This window comes from Trichomycterus rosablanca, chromosome 25 (genome assembly GCF_030014385.1).
Source record: "Trichomycterus rosablanca isolate fTriRos1 chromosome 25, fTriRos1.hap1, whole genome shotgun sequence".
NCBI classification, from domain to species: domain Eukaryota; kingdom Metazoa; phylum Chordata; class Actinopteri; order Siluriformes; family Trichomycteridae; genus Trichomycterus; species Trichomycterus rosablanca.
This window is the reverse complement of record NC_086012.1, coordinates 11336563-11356666: the sequence shown is the minus strand read 5'-3', so window position 1 is coordinate 11356666 and position 20104 is coordinate 11336563. Positions and strand designations below refer to the sequence as shown.

The window sequence follows — 20104 nt, the reverse complement described above, 5'->3', positions numbered from 1 at the left end:
GCACTAGATTGTATATTAGAAAATAATTTATGTTCCTTACTTAGTGCACTAGATAGTGTACTAGATAATAGACTTATGTTTCTTACATAATGCTTTAGGTAGCGTATTAGTCAACGGATTTAGGTTCCTTACATAGTGCACTAAATTGTATATCAGATAACGGATTTATGTTCCCTACGTAGTGCACTAGATAGTGAATTAGACAATTGATTTATGTTCCCTACACACTGCACTAAATTGTATATCAGATAACGGATTTATGTTCCCTACATAGTGCACTAAACAGTATATTAGATAATTGATTTATGTTCACTACACAGTGCACTAGATTATATTTCAGATCACGGATTTATGTTCCCTACATAGTGCACTAGATAGTGTATTACATAATTAATTATGTTCCCTACATAGTGCCCTAGACAGTATATTAGACAATTGGTTTATGTTCCCTACACAGTGCACTAGATTGTATATCAGATCACGGATTTATGTTCCCTAAATAGTGCACTAGATAGTGTATTACATAATTAATTATGTTCCCTACATAGTGCACTAAATTGTATATCAGATAACGGATTTATGTTCCCTACATAGTGCACTGGACAGTATATTAGATAATTGATTTATGTTCCCTACACAGTGCGCTAGATTGTTTATCAGATAACGGATTTAATACGCGATCGGGGAAAATCGTGTGTCGCTCTTGGCCGCTTGTTCTAGATTCCGGGAGATTTTATCTGACTTGTGGGCATCAGGGAGCCGCTATGTATATGCGGGAGACTCCCGGAACTTCCGGGAGACTTGGGATGTCTGTTATTAGCAATTATTGACTTGAGTTGTTTCATGCCCATGCGCAATGCCCATTGCTAACAAGTGTATACAAGGTGTATTTGATTAGAAGAATGTAAATTATAAGCTATGAACCTTGTCGTAACTGTTTGATGAAGGCACTTTTATGTTTCAGCAAGGTCCATAAGGACATGGTTTGACCACTCTGGGGTGTTTGGTGTGTAGGGCAGTGCTAGCTCAGTGGTTAAGGTACTAGACTAGTACTCAAAAGTTTGCCAGTTCAAGCCCCTCCACCTCCAAGTTGCCACTGTTGGGCCCCTGAGCAAGGCCCTTACCTTCAATTACTCAAATCGTGTTCAGTCATACTGTAACTGTCAGTCGATTTAGATAAAAGTGTCCGCTAAATGCCGTAAATGGGCGGCACGGTGGCTGAGTGGGTAGCACTGTCGCCTCACAGCAAGAAGGTCCTGGGTTCAGGTCCTTTCTGTGCAGAGTTTGCATGTTCTCCTCTTGTCTGCGTGGGTTCCCTCCGGGAGCTCCGGTTTCCTCCCACAGTCCAAAAACATGCAGTCAGTTTAATTGGAGACACTGAATTGCCCTGTAGGTGAATGTGTGTGTGTGTGTCTGCCCTGTGATGGACTGGTGCCCCGTCCATGGTGTTACTGTGTGCCTTGCGCCCATTGAAAAACCAAAAAAAGGGCACAGGCTAACAATGGTCAGGACCCCCACAGAACAGGTATTATTTGGGTGGTGGATCATTCTCAGCACTGCAGTGACAATATCATGGTGATGGTGTGTTAGTGTGTGTTGTGCTGGTATGAGTGGATCAGACACAGCAGCGCTGCTGGAGTTTTTAAATACCGTGTCCACTCACTGTCCACTCTATTAGACACTCCTACCTAGTTGGACCACCTGGTCGCTAATCTATTGCCGCTGTTTGAGTCGGTCATCTTCCAGACCCTCATCAGTGGACACAGGACGCTGCCCACGGGGAGCTGTTGGCTGGATATATTTTTGGTTGGTGGACTATTCTCAGTCCAGCAGTGACAGTAAGGTGTTTAAAAAATCCATCAGCGCTGCTGTGTCTGATCCACTCATACCAGCACAACACACAATAACACACCACCACCATGTCAGTGTCACTGCAGGGCTGAGAATGATCCACCACCCAAATAATACCGGCTCTGTAGTGGTCCGGGGAGAGTCCTGACCATTGAAGAACAGCATGAAAGGAGGCTAACAAAGCATGCAGAGAAACAGATGGACTACAGTCAGTAATTGTAGAAGTGCTTCTATATGATAAGTGGATCTGATAAAATGGACAATGTGTAGAAACTTGTGTAGCTACTGTATATAAGTGTAGGCCTATGTGCTTTTCTTAACATTGTGCGTCATGCTGTATCTTACCAATTTGCGCGCACACACACACACACACACACACACACACACACACAGTTAATGCCAATTTACTTATTTAAACCAATCAAATGCTAAGCCTGCTCTTAGTATTGTTAAATGACTGGAAACACTTACACTGACTAGAGCTATTGCAGCCCAATAAAGATATAAGTAGTGTAATCTTTATAGGCATAAATCCCCAGGGGGATTGGCACTCCAGTACTGACTGTAGTTCTGCCCCAGTCACATTCACAGAGACAGAGGACTAACGTGAGTTAATGCAGGGCGAGCAGGGACATGCTGACTCATTTATGGCCCCTTTGAGTCTTGTCAGTATGTGATTTTTTTAAGTGTGTGTGTGTGTGTGTGTGTGTGTGTGTGTGTGCTATGTAATAAAACCCCAAATCAGAAAAAGTTGTGATCATATGGAAAATGAATGAGTGACTGAGTGAATTTGTAGGTCCAGGATGTAGCCCTATACCTTTGCGCCCAGTACTTTATGGGTGGCATTGGAACCATGACCAAAATGAAGGGGTTAGACACAGAAAGAAATAATGAATGAATGAAGGCCTTATTATAGTAAGTGAGTGAATGAATGAGTGAACAACTGTGTGTTGCCTCTCCACTAGTCCAGGATGTAACCCTATTCCTGGTTTGCACCGTGTTAATGCTTGACATTGGACTATTGACCAGGATGAATGAGTGAGTGAGTGAGTGAGTGAATGAACAAATGAGCAATGTATGGACCTCTGACCAGGATGAAGGGGTTAGAGAAAAAAAATGAATGAATAAATGAATGAATGAAGAACTTAATATAGTGAGTGTTGCCTGTGTAGTAGTCTAGGATGTAGATGTATTTCTGGTTTGCGCCCAGTGTTTTATGGGTTACATTGGACCCATGACCAGGATGGTAATGAATGAATGAATATAGTACATTTGTGGGTGTGTGTGGCCTGTCTACCAGTCCAGGCTGTAGGTGTATTCCTGGTTTGTGCCCAGTGTTTTATGAGTAGAGTTAGACCCTTGATCAAGATGAAGGGGTTAGAGAAAAAAAATGAATGAATGGATGAATAAATGAATGACTTAGTGTTGCCTGTGTAGTAGTCCAGGGTATAGGTGTATTTCTGATTTGTTCCCAGTGTTTTCTGGGTGGCGTTGTACCCATGACCAGGATGGTAATGAATGAATGAATGAATGAATATAGCACATTTGTGGGTGTGTGTGGTCTGTCTACTAGTCCAGGGTGTAGGTGTATTCCTGGTCTGCTCCCAGTGTTTTATGGGTTACATTGGACCCATGACCAGGATGGTAATAAATGAATGAATTAATGAATATACAGTAGTACATTTGTGGGTGTGGGTGGTCTGTCTATTGGTCCAGGATGTAGGTGTATGTCTGGTTTGCACCCACTGTTTTCTGGGTGGCATTGGAACCATGACAAATATAAAGGGGTTAGAAACAGAAGGAAATAATGAATGAATGAATGCATGAATGAATGAATGAATGAATGAAGTAATGAATGTCCTCTAAAGCCGCACAGACTCCAAAATGCAGCCCAATTCCTGATTTGCATCCAGTGTGTCGTTGGACCCTTGACCAGAAGGAGGTAGAGGGAAAACAAATGAATGAATGGATGAATAAATGAATAAATGAAGAACTTAACATAGTAAGTGTTGCCTGTGTAGTAGTCTAGGATGTAGTAGTCTAAGATGGGATGTAGTTGTTTTCTGGGTGGCGTTGTACCCATGACCAGGATGCTAATGAATGAATGAATGAATGAATATACAGTAGTACAATTGTGGGTGTGTGTGGTCTGTCTACTAGTCCAGGGTGTAGGTGTATTTCTGGCTTGCGCAGAGTGTGTCATGGGTGGCATTGGAACCATGACCAGGATGAAGGGGTTAGAGAAAAAAAATGAATGAATGGATGAATGAATGAATAAATTAATGAATGATTAACATAATGAGTGTTGCCTGTGTAGTAGTCTAGGATGTAGCTGTATGTCTGGTTTGCACCCACTGTTTTCTGGGTGGCGTTGTACCCATGACCAGGATGATAGAGAATGAATAAATAAATGAATGAATAAATCAATGAATGAATGAATGGATCAATTAATACATGTCCTCTTAAGCCGCACAGACTCCAAAACGCAGCCCTGTTCATGGTTTGCACCAAGTGTGGTGTTGGACCCTTGACCCGGATAGAGGGCTTAGAGAAAGAAAAAGTGAATGAGTAAATGAATGAATGAATGAATGAATGACTTAATATAATAAGTGAGTAAGAGTTGCTTGTGTAGTAGTCCAGGTTGTAGTCCTATTCTTGGTTTGCACCCAGTGTGGCGTTGAACCCTTGGCCATGATGAAGGGGTTAGAGAGAAAAAATGAATGAATGAATGATTAACATAGTGAGTGTTGCCTGTGTAGTAGTCCAGGATGTAGGTGTATTTCTGGTTTGCGCCCAGTGTTTTATGGGTGGCATTGGAACCATGACCAAGATGAAGGGGTTAAAGACAGAAAGAAATAATGAATGAATGAATGAATGAATGACTCTCCTCTAAAGCCGCACAGACTCCAAAATGCAGTCCTATTTCTGGTTTGCACCCAGTGTGGCGTTGGACCCTTGACCAGAACGGGGTAGAGGGAAAACAAATGAATGAATGGATGAATGAATGAATGAAGGACAAAGTGTTGCCTGTGTAGTAGTCTAGGATGTAGGTGAATGTCTGGTTTGCGCCCACTATGTTCTGGGTGGCATTGGAACCATGACATATATGAAGGGGTTAGAAACAGAAGGAAATAATGAATGAATTAATGTGAATAGTGAATGAGTGAATGAATGAGTGAGCAAGTGTGTGTTGCCTCTCTACTAGTCCAGGGTGTAGGTGTATTCCTGGTTTGCACTATGTTAATATGTGGCGTTACACAATTGACCAAAATGAAGGGGTTAAAGAAAAAAATGAATGAATGGATGAATAAATAAATGAATGAATGAATGAATGAAGGTCTTATGTTGCCTGTGTAGTAGTCCAGTCCAGGTTGTAGGTGTATTCCTGGTTTGCACTATGTTAATGTGTGGCGTTACACAATTGACCAAAATGAAGGGGTTAAAGAAAAGAAAATGAATGAATGGATGAATAAATGAATGAATGAATGAAGGTCTTATGTTGCCTGTGTAGTAGTCCAGGATGTAGGCGTATGTCTGGTTTGTGCCCACTGTTTTCTGGGTGGCACTGACATGACAAAGATGAAGGGGATAGACGCAAAAAGAAATAATGAATGAATGAATGAATGATTGAATGAATGAATGACTCCTCTAAAGCCGCGCAGACTCGGAACGCCCCCCACCGCCCCACCCTCTCTCTCTCTCTCTCGTCGGCGCTTCATTCTCACATTGTCCGGTTACAGAGCGCAGGAGGAGCAGCGCAGCTCGTTGATCTCGGATTGGACCGACAGATCAGATTTATTACAGCGCGCAACAGCTGATCTGATCTGATAACATGCTTATTAATATTATTTTCTTCCAAATTGTAAATAATAACAGCACGAGATCTGAATAAATAAATAAATAAATACATAAATAAATAAGAAATAAGAACACCGGCGCGGTGGATCAGACTAACAGGAGCCGCAGAGTGAACTGAGAATCGAGCGCTTTCTTTCCCGGAGCGCAACTTGGAAAACACGCAGGATAACAGGATAAACAACCGTACGTGTGGGAATCTCTGTCTGTTTGATTTTCGGATCTGGGAAGCAGGATGGATGCGCGTTCGGTGCTGGTGTTGTGCGTCCTGGCCGGTTCCGTGACGGCGGACAGTAAAGCTCGGAGCTGCGCAGATTTCCGACAGTTCTACTCCGCTAAAGGCTTCAATCTGAACGGAGTCCCGCAGACTCAAATGTCCGGTGAGTACAAGTGCCAAGCTCCGAACATACTGATACTGCGCACAAAGAGCTCCGTTCCAGAAAGGGGTTTGCATTATTTCTTTAGGTTGTATGAATTATGCATGCTGGAGGATCAAGTGGTTTTAAAAAGTACCCCCCCCCCCCCCATGACCCTTAAAAAATGGTCAGGTGGTGCAAACCATGCCAACAATTCTGAGCACCCTTGAATGAAGTTTATTTCATCCTTTATTTATTACTGACTAAGTTTCATCCTGGTCAGGGTCTTGGTGAGCCTGGTGTCACCTGAAAACACTTCATTCAGCACCTACTCCCTTTTTTGGCAGGATGGGAGGAAACTCCCAGCCTCACCTGGACATGGAAAACATGTCATAGACTGACCAGGGGTGGGAATAGAACCCAAGTCCCCTCTTCAGGACCGTTTGCATTATTTCACCAGGTTGTATGATTTATGCATGTTGGAGGATCAAGTGGTTTTAAAAAGTCAGGGTCTTGGTGAGCCTGGCGTCACCTGGAAACACTCCATCAAAGACCACCACGCACTTATAGATACTCACTCAGTCACCACCTGCATGTTTTGGCAAGATGGGAGGAAACTGTCCAGGGGTGAGAATAGAACCCAGGTCCCCAAGACCCTTGCTACTTGGTACCAACTTTACCTGTAACTATGAACTACCTTCCCAATTTAAGCTGTTCTGTACTGGTTTTTAACCAGTATCTCTTATTTGTCTATCCTGACTAGATGGCTAATCCGTGCTGCTAGGTATCCAATTAACATGAAGCTACCACCACCATATTTTACAGTTTGGGTAGTGTGATCTGTCTAATGTGTCACATACCGCTTTGAATTTGAGCCAAATTTACACTGGACCACAAGATCCTCTTCTAGATCTCCTATTGGATAACTGTCCAAGTGACGAATAGCAAATTATTGAAGTATGCTATTTTATTTTATTTATTTATTTTTGCAACTCTTCCATTAGGGCACTTTGAAGTCATTTGTATATGGGTTTATATGTTTCATCCATAAACCTGGCAACCTTTGACTTCTGCATCCCATGAGTGACATTCACAACAGCCATTCTAATAAGTAGTTTAACAAACAGACCTGGCCTAGGTAGTGTGGTTGAAGTTTCATAATTTTTTCATTTAATAACAATAAACTAAACTGACCTCAAGGGTGTGTTTAGTGCCTTAGGATAGTCATGGATCCTCCTCCTGATCTGTGCTTTTGTACTATCAGATCTCTAAATAGTATAGAATTTTCAGCTTTGTTGACTGTCTAAACCATACTGATAGATCTCAAAAAGAAATGGGCAATTTGACCAGCAGTATGCAATATGATAAAACACACTGCAAAAAAAAAAAAAAAAAAAAAAAAAAAAAAAATTTATAATAATAATAATAATAATAAATACAAAAATAAATAAATAAATAAATAAGAATAAATAATAAAATAAATAAATAAACAAATAATTTAAAATAAAAATAATATTAAAGAATACTAATAATAATAAAATTATTGTTTCCCTGCTGCTGAAAGCTATTCCCATAACATGATGCTACCACCACCATATTTTAAAGTCTGGGTAGTGTGAATGAATGAATGAATAAATGGTTTTTTGAGGTACTCTTTTTCTAAAAAATCAGCTTAAAGTTCAAGTTGGTTTCTAGTATAGTATAGGAATAGTCCACCAACCAAAAAAATACCCAGCCAACAGCGTCCTGTGACCACTGATGAAAGTCTAGAAGATGACAAATTCAAACAGCAGCAATAGATGAGCGATCGTCTCTGACTTTACATCTACAAGGTGGACCAACTAGGTAGAAGCGTCTAATAGAGTGGACAGTGAGTGGACACGGTATTTAAAAACTCCAGCAGCTCTGCTGTGTCTGATCCACTCATACCAGCACAACAAACACTAACACACCACCACCGTGTCAGTGTCACTGCAGAGCTGAGAATGATCCACCACCTATCTATCTATCTATCTATCTATCTATCTATCTATCTATCTATCTATCTATCTATCTATCTTTCTTTCTTTCTTTCTTTCTTTCTTTCTTTCTTTCTTTCTTTCTTTCTTTCATCTATCTGTCTGTCTGACTTCTTTCTTTCTTTCTTTTCTGACTCTTCTTTCTTTCTTTTTATCTGTCTGACTGTTCTTTCTTTCTTTCTTTCTTTCTTTCTTTCTTTCTTTCTTTCTTTCTTTCTTTCTTTCTTTCTTTCTTTCTTTCTTTCTTTCTTTCTTTCTTTCTTTCTTTCTTTCTATCTGTCTGTCTGTATGACTGTTCTTTCTTTATATTCTTTATATCTGTCTGTGAAAGAAAAAGAAAGACAGACAGACAGACAGAAAAAAATGAAAGACAGACAGAAAGACATACAGACAGACCAAAAGAAAAATAAAGAAAGACAGAACAGTCATACGTACAGATATAAAGAAAGAAAGAAAAAAAACATACAGACAAACAGTCAGACAGATCTGAACTGCAGTGCTGAGAATAATAACCTAAATAATACCTGCTCTGTGGTGGTCCTGGAAGAGTCCTGACCATTGAAGAATAGCATGAAAGGGGGCTAACAAAGCATGCAGAGAAACAGATGGACTACAGTCAGTAATTGTAGGACTACAAAGTGCTTCTACATGGTAAGTGGATCTGATAAAATGGACAGTGAGCGTAGAAACAAGGTGGTGGTTTCAATGTTATGGCTGGTCGGTGTATAGAGCAGGTATTTGGCAGTGCCTCCAGGTGACGCCTGACACATTAGAACCCCAAACAAACTGAAGCTAATTAAATGATTTAAAAAGTCAGTTTTTTTTAGCTCCTCCAGGTACGATTACAGGTACGTGTTCCCCTCACTTAAGCAGCACTGATCCAGCAGCTGTTTGCAAATGGGGCACAACTGTGGATTAAGAGAGTTGCAGTTTTTCCAGAGGTTAACGTTTTCTGCACGACGTGAGGGAACGCTTTGTTGCCTAGCTGTACATGGCAACACATCAAAACACACGGGTATCACTCAACGTTTCCATGTGACATTCTTGCGAGTGGGGCTTTGTAATTTCGACAAAAAATTTGCTTTTGGTCAGACGGGCTGTACAGATGCCTGTAATTTGCCAAAGCACTCGCAGCGTACTTAGGGAGTAACTGAGTTGAGCTGAGGAGGAGTTTCTGAGCTTCATTAGAGTACCAGTGCTTGTTAAACCAGCATGTGGGTAGCACTGTCACATCACAGCAAGAAGGGCGTGGGTTTGATTCCCGGATAGAGTGTAGAGTTTGCATGTTCTCCACCTGTCTGTGGGGTTTCCTTTGGGAGCTCCGGTTTCCTCCGACAGTCCAAATATATGCAGTGTGGTTAATTGGAGATTTTCTTTCTTTCCTTCTTTCTGTCTGTCTGTCTGTTCTTTCTTTGTTTATATCTGTCTGTCTGTTCTTTCTTTGTTTATATCTGTCTGTCTGTTCTTTCTTTGTTTATATCTGTCTGTCTGTTCTTTCTTTGTTTATATCTGTCTGTCTGACTGTTCTTCTTTCTTTGTTTATATCTGCCTGTCTGACTGTTCTTCTTTCTTTGTTTATATCTGCCTGTCTGACTGTTCTTCTTTCTTTCTTTCTTTCTTTCTTTCTTTCTTTCTTTCTTTCTTTCTTTCTTTCTTTCTTTCTTTCTTTCTTTCTTTCTTTCTTTCTTTCTTTCTTTCTTTCTTTCTTTCTTTCTTTCTTTCTTTCTTTCTTTCTGACTGTTCTTCTTTCTTTCTGTCTGACTGTTCTTCTTTCTTTCTTTCTGTCCGACTGTCCTTCTTTCTTTTTGTCCGACTGTTCTTCTTTCTTTCTGTCCGACTGTTCTTCTTTCTTTCTTTCTTTCTTTCTTTCTTTCTTTCTTTCTTTCTTTCTTTCTTTCTTTCTTTCTTTCTTTCTTTCTTTCTTTCTTTCTGTCTGTCTGTCTGTCTGTCTGTCTGTCTGTCTGTCTGTCTGTCTGACTGTTCTTTCTGTCTTTCTGACTGTTCTTCTTTCTTTCTGTCTGACTGTTCTTCTTTCTTTCTTTCTTTCTTTCTTTCTTTCTTTCTTTCTTTCTTTCTTTCTGAGTGAAAGAAAAAAAGAAAGACAGACAGAAAGAAAGAAAAAGAAAGACAGAAGAACAGTTAGACGGACAGATATCAATAAAGACAGACAGAACAGTTAGACAGACAGATATAAAGAAAGAAAGAAAGAAAGAAAGAAAGAAAGAAAGAAAGAAAGAAAGAAAGAAAGAAAGAAAGAAAGAAAGAAAGAAAGAAAGAAAGAAATCTACACGGACACTGAAAACAGCTAAGGTACTAGACTAACAATCAGAAGATTGTTGGTTCAAGCCCTACCCCTGCCAAAATGCCACTGTTAGACAGCAGTGCTGTGCTGAGCTAAACCAGAGTCCATGTAATATAACACACCTGACCCCTGTCCTGCAGCACTGCTGGTTCATTACAGGCCTGCTTCCAACACATGCCGTGCTTCCAGCTGTGATAAAACGGGACACTTTTTATTAGGTGAACATGAACCATTAGCTGGTCGACACTTATGGGATTGAGTTATTATTACAGTAATAACAACATCCACCGGCGTCCATCATCGCAACATGTGCGCTCGTTCTGAGATGTTCTCCATCAAGCTGATTAATTATTGAGCGTATATCAATCGGACGGCTTTACGAGTGTGAAACGTCCAAACCGGGTATTAGGGTGTAATGTAATTCATTATACAGAATATGGCAAAAGTTTGTAGACACCTGACTAGGAGCTTGTTGAGTTGTGGAGTTGGCTTCCACTTTTGTGGATGTAACAGACCACTCCACCTAACCATTGGCAGATGTTATGAGCTGAAGAACCCAGAACCAACATATCAGGTGTTTTAAGACCAAGTCTAAGGGTATCTCTGCAAACCTAGTGAGCTCTCTACATAGATGGCATTTTACGTCATCCTGAGACTGTCTAAATTCCTAGATGCCTTAAAATGCTGCCTAGTGAGACGCCTGATTTATTTACATTTACATTACATTTTTGGCATTTAGCAGACGCTTTTATCCAAAGCGACATATACAATATACAGTCTAAGCAAATAAGGGTTAAAGGCCTTGCTCAAGGGCCCAACAGTGGCAACCTGGCAGTGGTGGGGCTTGAACCAGCAACCTTCTGATTATTAGTCCAGTACCTTAACCGAAGCGATAAACTGATTGAATAACGAGGGATCATCCGATGCTTCCTTAGCGGTGAAGGCAATCCCAGCATTCAGTGCGGCACAACTTTTCTCTCTACAAATATGGTGGGCGAATGCAGAGCAACTAACTGCATTTTTGTCAAATGTAATCTAAATAATCTGCCTTATTAAGTTCGATGTCTTATTAGAATCCTTTCTTTATTGGCAGCTGCCTAGGTTGGCAGTAGGCAGCAAGGCAGCTAACTGGGTTTTCAGACAGAGAAAAACCTGCAGCCACACCTCCTCTTTGTGGATAATATTTGAAACCCCTGGCTCAGAGGAACATATTTAGTGCTCATCACAGGTTCACATCCTGGTCTTCAGATTTCCAAACTCAAATGAGTTCCAGTTCCAGTTTTCGTAAGCTCACAACATACAAAGACATAGATGCATTAATATAATTATTCATATACAATTTACACCAAGTATGTAGACCCTAACCCTAAGTATGTAGACCCCCGTATGGGGCCGCATAGCCGCAGACCAGTCAGTTAAGAAGGTGTATGTGTTATATATGCCGTAACAACTTACAAGTTGCATCTTGATGACATCATTAACATGTGCCACTGATCTAAAACTCATCTGCAACAGCCATTCAGAAATTAAAACACACTGATAATTTAAAAAAATCATCTACTACTGCCACATCTAACAACACTGTTTAAACACAATAAAAATCGCTTTATAAATGATAAATCGCTCACCTGAGAAAAAGATCTCTTGGAGATCTCTCACATCCTCAACGATTAATCCATTAGTGTTATGAAATAAAACAAACTACACCGTTTCCCGTTTAGCCACAGATGTCCTCTTCAAAATCCAGCGGAGTTTAATAATAAATAATAATAAAAAACTTGACAGAACTTTAACGGAAAATCTCAACTCTGCGTCAATTCTAATTGGTCCATCGCGTTTGATCGACATCCACATCTTCCAATTGTGGACACTTTTGTTAAACGTTCTGTGTGTGAAAGTGAAATTAAAAACAGCAGTCTGAGCATTGTTATTTAGATAGCTAGTTTAACCATGGTGCATTGAGACATGTATTATTACTGCTTAGCTGTTTGAGAGGAGAAATGACATATTGGATTGGTATCGGACATAAAAAAGTGGTATCGAGCCAGCCCTAATATATATATATATATTGTATAATATATAATTGTCAATATGATTTAAAACAATTCATTTTAGGCATTTGATACTATGACCAGGCTATGTCAATTATTCACATAAAAAAGGTTCCAAGAACTCAGGGTAGGTGGCTGGAGTTTTTCAAGGCATGGTAGTCCTACTCTTTGTTTATGAAGCTTCATTGTTAGAAGAAGAAGGAAGCACCTACAGTATGAACACACATGAGTGATTTAAAGTGGGCAGAAGCACTACTCTGTAATCAGCCTTCAGAGACTGAAACTGGACTTACAGAGAAGGATGTCTTCATCTGTGCATGACTGAAAGAGGAAATAACAATGACCAGCAGAATAGCTGTGACATTTAAACACACAGTAATAGATCATGTAGAAGGATAAACAAGATATGAGTGAACTGAAATGGATTGGTGCCCTGTCCATGGTGGGTATTCCCACCTTAGCCCAGTGTTTTTTTTTGTTTGTTTTCCTTTTCTCCCACTTTAGCGCATCCAATTTCTGCCCTTCAATCATCCTCTCACTAATCCTGGTCCCTGCTCCTGATTGGGGAGGACGGGGCTGCTCCACTCCCCCTCCGACACGTGCACAGCAATCGAACATCTTATCACCTACACTTGACGAGTGCAGTGCAGTACAGCGCTGTGTACGGAGAGCCGCACTCCTTTCCCATCTCTGTGCAGGCGCCACCAACCAGCCAGCAGAGGTCGTAATCGCACTAGTCTGAGAGAGAGTCCCCATCCGGCTTAATCCCGCCCCTATCTGAACAACAGGTCAATCGTTGCTCATGTGGCCGCTCAGCCTCAGCCGGCAGGCAGAGCCGAGATTCGATACGATGTATTCGAGATCTCAGCTCTGGTGAACAGTGTGTGTATTTACCGCTGCGCCACCTGAGCGGCATCAGTCCAGTGTTTTTAAGTGGCACCAGACCCACCCTGATCAGGATAATGAGGTTAATAAGGATAATGAATGAATAATTTAATGGATAAATAATGCAAATTGTCCAAACTCCAATCTGGAAAAATAAACCCTGGTTTAAATATTCATTTTCTGCTAGGATCTGGCAACCACAATCTGGATTTGGGACATAGGAGAAATTATGCACAAAACTGCTCCCTTCAAACAGGACACACACAATCCTGTTCAAATGCTAAAAAGGCTAAAAACATTAGCATTGGGACACTGTTCTTGCTATTTTTAGCTGTCTCAAGTCAAAGCAGACTTTGCATTTATTATCTCCTGCTCAGTATGCTTCTGAGGCTAACATGCATCTTCTATTTAGCTGTGTGGTGTGCAATGCCAACAATATATCATTGTGCTTAAGTAAGCTTCAGCTCAAATGTTATGCTAGACCCATTACACCACCTGACCCACATAATCTCAACTCTGGGGATTGTTAAAACCCAGAGCTGATTTACAGAAGGGTGCCTTGCAAGTAAACAGGTACCATGTAAAATATAATTGGACATGAAGCGTATATGCTGTACTGCTAATTTCCATGGGTTCTGTTAGCCTACCATGAACAATGGCTGCTTTTTTGCTAAATATAGCATGCATGGTTGCTGGTCTAAGCTGTTGGTCATGTTTAAAACATAACAAATATGTGTAATAAAATAGAGCGTTTATTTATAACTTAAACCCACATCCCTTATGAACCCACATCCCTTTGGCAAACCTGATGTCACCCTGCCTGTGTAACCGATGACCGTGATGCCGTAGCCTTAGCATTACTGTTAGCTAGACAAAGGATCTTCTTGAGCTGGAAGTTAGCAGCCCCACCTTCCCACTCCCTGTGGTTGAAATCTTTTTCTTTAGTCTGGAGAAAATGAAGTTTGTCTTGTGCAGATACATTTTACAAGATTTGGCAGCCCTTCATTATTTAACAATAATAAAAAAAAATAGGTCAAGGCTAATTTTTTTGTGTTATTAGTATTTATTTATTTATTTTTAATATAACTTAATTATTTATTTTATTTATGCATTATTTATTTATTTTTATTTATGCATTACTTATTTATTTTTAATAATTTGTAATTATTTATTTTTATTTATGCATTATTTATTTATTTTTATTCATGCATTATTTGTGTATTTTTATTTATGCTTTATTTATTTATTTATTTGTATTTTATCTTCATTGTTAGTGTGGTCATTTTTAAGGTTGTTTTTGGAATTAAATATTTATTTGGTAATTATTTTATTGTTTTTCTTTGTTTTCCTATTCTCTTTTTGGATATAAAGTTAAAAAGGTGACTTTTGTTCAACATTTAAAGCTCATAGTTTTGCTCTTTGAGTCATTAATAAAAAAAAATTAAAATAATAATAATAAAATAACAAATACTGATCAACACCAACACCTGATCTTAAAGATTTAGCAGTCTTTTTTTAGCTCTAAATGAAAATATTTTGTTGGTGTAATTAACAGAACCACCTAACTTACATTCCTAGCATTTAATGACCACACCTACTCTGCCTTAATAGATGCTTATTTGCCAACTAATCCAGCTAGCTAGCTCAAATCCACTCTGAAAGCATCCACGTGTATCTATGTTTAGCTGTATTTTCTCACTCACTGTCTCACTGTATTACTTTTAAACTTGTGTTATAGCTCGGGGGGCTGAGAAAGCTTAACGTGGTTGAATGTACTAAAGGAACGACAGACAATGAATGAAATAATGTACATGTATACGTGACCAATGGAATTTTGGAATTTTTGATCCTCAATCTTACTATAACATAGTGACTAATTAAAAATGTGACATCATGTGACCTTGCCTTGTGAGTGTAAATGAGCTCTTTAAGACAATCCATCCATCATACTGCCAGTGTTTGTCATGACGCTACATCGGTGTTGGCTTGATTTTAGGCAAAACCCGCAAGACACCATTTACAAGGGTGTCCAGATACTTTTGAATAGAGAAAGAGAGACCAGATAGAGAAAGAGAGTCCAGTCATGAGTGGGTATTAAATATTGATGGGGAGAATCTGGCAGTCTCAGCCTCCATCCTACCGTCAGCTGTTAGCGATTGATGAAACGACACCATAAATCCACACACGCACACATGCGCACACACACACACACACACACACACACACACACACACACACACACACACGGGTCAATACAGAACACATTCTTTATATCTCTTAGCTCCTATCTTTAAGTCCATCTCTCCTAAGACTCTGTTGTTCTCAATGCTTTTAGTTGATCCTCTAATCCCGGCATACTCTTTTTTTCTCTTTCCCTCCCAAGATAGATCTCATTCTCCAGCTCTAACTTTCTCTTTTTCTCTTACCCTCTCTCTCTCTCTCGCACACACACTCTTGCTTTCCTTTTCCCTTACTCACGTTCTTTAGAAAGATGCGAAGAATAGCCGATCCTCTGAAGGTCACCTTGATTAGTCACGGTTCTGTGTCCTCTGGCACGGCAGTGAATCACTGTCCTAAAGTCCAGCCTCCGCACGCTAGTTCTGGATCGCTTAGTGGTACAAGCCACTTGTTTCTACACTCACTGTTCATTTTATCAGCTCCACTTACCATATAGAAGCACTTTGTAGTTCTAAAATTACTGACTGTAGTCCATCTGTTTCTCTGCATGCTTTGTTAGCCCCATTTCATGCTGTTCTTCAATGGTCAGGACTCTCCCAGGACCACTACAGAGCAGGTATTATTAAGTGTTGGATCATTCTCAGCACTGCAGTGACACTGACATGGTGGTGGTGTGTTAGTGTGTATTGTGCTGGTATGGTTTTTAAATACCGTGTCCACTCACTGTCCACTCTATTAGACACTCCTACCTAGTTGGTCCACCTTGTAGATGTAAAGTCAGAGATGATCGCTCATCTATTGCTGCTGTTTGAGTCGGTCATCTTCTAGACCTTCATCAGTGGTCATAGGACTGGTTGGCTATTTTTGGTTGGTGGACTATTCTCAGTCCAGCAGTGACAGGGGGGTGTCTGAAAACTCCATCAACATTGCTGTGTCTGATCCACTCATACCAGCACAACACACACTAACACACCACCACCATGTCAGTGTCACTGCAGTGCTGAGAATGACCCACCACCTAAATAATACCTGCTCTGTAATGGTCCTGTGGGGGTCCTGGCCATTGAAGAACAGCATGAAATGGGGCTAACAAAGCATGCAGAGAAACAGATGGACTACAGTCAGTAATTGTAGAACTACAAAATGCTCCTATATGGTAAGTGAAGCCAATAAAATGGACAGTGAGTGTAGAAACAAGGAGGTGGTTTTAATGTTATGGCTGATTCCCAAATTCCCAAAATCCCAGCTTGTTTGGAAGTTGGGGTCAGAGCACATGGCCCCCTGGAGCAGACAGGGTTAAGGCCCTTGCTCCCTAAAGATCTGGTTTGATCTGACCAGAGATGATGGGACAAAACGAGGTTTATTAGACTTGCACCAGTGTTGGTTAGAGTTAAGGTCAGAATTCTATGCAGGCTAGTCATTTCTTTTTGAACCTTGATGTGGCAAATGGGGCATTGCTATGCTCTTAATTTTCTTAACTGTATGCATTGAGCATGTTGATCTTAGGCTTGTGTGCACCTGCTAAGCAGTAGTTCTTTTGCTGATATTGCTCACAGAAGCAGTTCAGAACGTATTAGAAGTCAACATTCTTGCCATGTGTGCTAGAACCCATTAGCCTTGTTCTGTGACGGACGATGGATGGTGGTAAAACAGACAATGACTTAATAAATTCATGATTATTTACAGATGTTAGCAAAAGATAGGCCTAGAGTCTAAAATAAGTAGGATAATTTAGAGCGTCTACATACGTACTTCTGGCCACATTGTGTAAGTTGAATATTAACAAGTATAATTTATTTGCAAATTCAAGCTTGCCAGTGACAATTTAATCGTTTTCGGTACACAGAGGAAGATGTTAGCTGGCATGCTAGCGGGTTGTGTCGCCTCAGCCCATTGGTTTGAATGGCCTGAGGCTAACTATGATAGCTTGTGATAGCTAAAACTGTGGTGACGTAATCACGATCTAAGTAGTGCGTCTAAATAACCTGCCTTTATCTAGGCAGCTCACTAGGTTCGGGGTCAGAGCACAGGGTCAGCCATAGTACAGCACCCTTGATGCCGAAAGGGGTTAAAGGGCTTGCTCAAGGGTCCCACAAAACAGTGGCTGCATGGAAGAGCAGGGATTAACCATAAAGAAAAAGGCAGCTGCCTAGGTAGGCAGCAAGGCAGCTCACTAGATTTTCAGACAGAACCACTGTCTGTGTTCAGAAACATAAAACTAACATCATTGGAACCCTACTAAATAATTACTTCTATTATGTACTAATTTAACTCAGCACAGGCTGAGTATAATAATAAAAAATAAATATAAATTTTAATGTCTCACTCTTCGGTCTCTATCATGTAAATCTATTTGTTAACATGCTTCTCTAAAAGCCCGATAGAGCTCAGATGGCATTAATCACGAGCCCTCACTTTCATGTGTGCTGTATAAACATCGTCCCGCTCTTAGCGGCGTGAAGTGTTATGGCACGGCTTTTAGCTGCTATTTTTGTCCACCACATAAAAAGATCAGCTGAGGGCCGCATAAGGCAGCCGGCGGGCTAGCTGTAATAACAGGGCCTTACGGTGCAGACGACCAAGACCACGTGGTCAGCACAAGCAGAGCTGCAACCATTTATTATTATTATTATTATTATTAAATTTCATTTTTTTGACTTTGACACAGATGACATGTCAATGAAACGCTTGATTGGCTTTCTAACGAGTTTGGAGGTTTTTAATGTATGTAGTATAATCGAGGTTGCCAGTGGCATTTTTTTGCTCCCTAAACATCTGATCTTGCGGAGCTGCATACATTTTATGATGCAATGCTTTTATGATTTCCGTTGAGGTGGCTTGGGGCAGAGACGACTCGGACTCGTTTCAAATGACTCTGACTCGACTCATGACTCTCAAAAAATGACTCGTGAACAACAAGAGTCGCTAGCATCAATATGTGTTAACATTAATTATGTGTGACAATTATATATATATATACAGTATATATATATATATATATATCTGATAACGCTCCGGCCGCCTTAACCCACAATGCACGCAATGGGTAAATGTTACAGCCAGCTTCTGGCGTAGTGATGAAGCGTCGCTCCCTACTCCCTACACAGTTTGAAGTTCACTTCATTTGAACATTTTCATTACCTTTGGATTAGAATCTCACTTAAAATGGTGGAATACCCTACGTAGTGCACTTCACAGAAACAACTGGGGTGAATGGACCACTCCTACAGAATTGGCGCTAACGGTTGAAAGAGCGCTTTCTAAACCAATCAGACCTTCTGATTTAAATTTTTAGTAAGAAATGCTGTTATTTGCATTCATTCAGTTTGCGTCACACAGATGACGTGTCAATGAAACGCTTGATTGGCTTTCTAACGAGTTTGGAGGTTTTTAATTATAAGCACATTTACAATATAACGGATTATATTCCTAATGGGACACACGGTTATAAATTTAATAGCATCTGGAAGAACATAAGCTAAGGTAAGCAGTGGTTATGATTTTTTTCCCTGCGTTTTGGATTTTGGCCGCTGTGCCGTGATTTATCGCTTGCTTTTGTTTTGCAATAAAAACAAAATGTATCAGTTTAAGCTTTTAACTGGTACCTTCTTGTTACGGAAATTACATTCATTTGTACAATGACTAGGAAAGTAAAGGCACTAAATAAAACTAAGTTGGCGCTAAGTTGTTTATTTCTACGCTACATTTCCAATATATGTTTTGTGTATATTATATTGACTCGTGACTTGACTCAGACTCTAGCCTAAAGACTTGTGACTTGACTTGGACTCTACCCTAAAAACTTGTGACTTGACTCAGACTCTAGCCTAAGAACTTGGGACTTGACTTGGACTCTAGCCTAAAGACTTCTGACTTGACTCAGACTCTAGCCTAAAGACTTGTGACTTGTGACTTGACTCGGACTCTAGCCTAAAGACTCGTGACTTGACTCTGACTCTAGTTTAAAGACTCGTGACTTGACTCGGACTCTAGCCTAAAGACTCGTGACTTGACTCGGACTCTAGCCTAAAGACTCGTGACTTGACTCGGACTCTAGCCTAAAGACTCGTGACTTGACTCGGATTCTAGCCTAAAGACTCGTGACCTGACTCGGACTCTAGCCTAAAGACTTGTGACGTGACTTGGACTCTAGCCTAAAGACTTGTGACTTAACTTGGCCTAAAGACTCGTGACTTGACTCGGACTCTAGCCTAAAGACTCGTGACTTGACTCAGACTCTAGCCTAAAGACTCGTGACTTGACTCGGACTCTAGCCTAAAGACTCGTGACTTGACTCGGACTCTAGCCTAAAGACTTGTGACGTGACTTGGACTCTAGCCTAAAGACTTGTGACTTAACTTGGCCTAAAGACTCGTGACTTGACTCGGACTCTAGCCTAAAGACTCGTGACTTGACTCTGACTCTAGTTTAAAGACTCGTGACTTGACTCAGACTCTAGCCTAAAGACTCGTGACTTGACTCGGACTCTAGCCTAAAGACTCGTGACTTGACTCGGACTCGTATTTTGTGACTTGTGAACATCTCTGGCTTGGGGTAAAATGCCCTAGCCCACCTGTGCTGAGATCTCGAGCTCTCAAGTTCGAATCT

The 20104-nt window shown here is 40.4% G+C and overlaps 1 protein-coding gene across 1 annotated transcript in view; it reads left to right on the top strand.

The window, feature by feature from the left end:
• The first annotated feature begins 5642 nt into the window (after positions 1–5642).
• The window catches only part of gpc1b (glypican 1b), a 53831-nt gene continuing 39369 nt past the window's right edge, over positions 5643–20104 (top strand). The window contains exon 1 of the mRNA XM_062987672.1: positions 5643–6086. Coding sequence (XP_062843742.1) covers positions 5942–6086 — 145 coding nt within the window. The 5' untranslated portion in view covers positions 5643–5941. The remainder of the gene's footprint in view (positions 6087–20104) is intronic.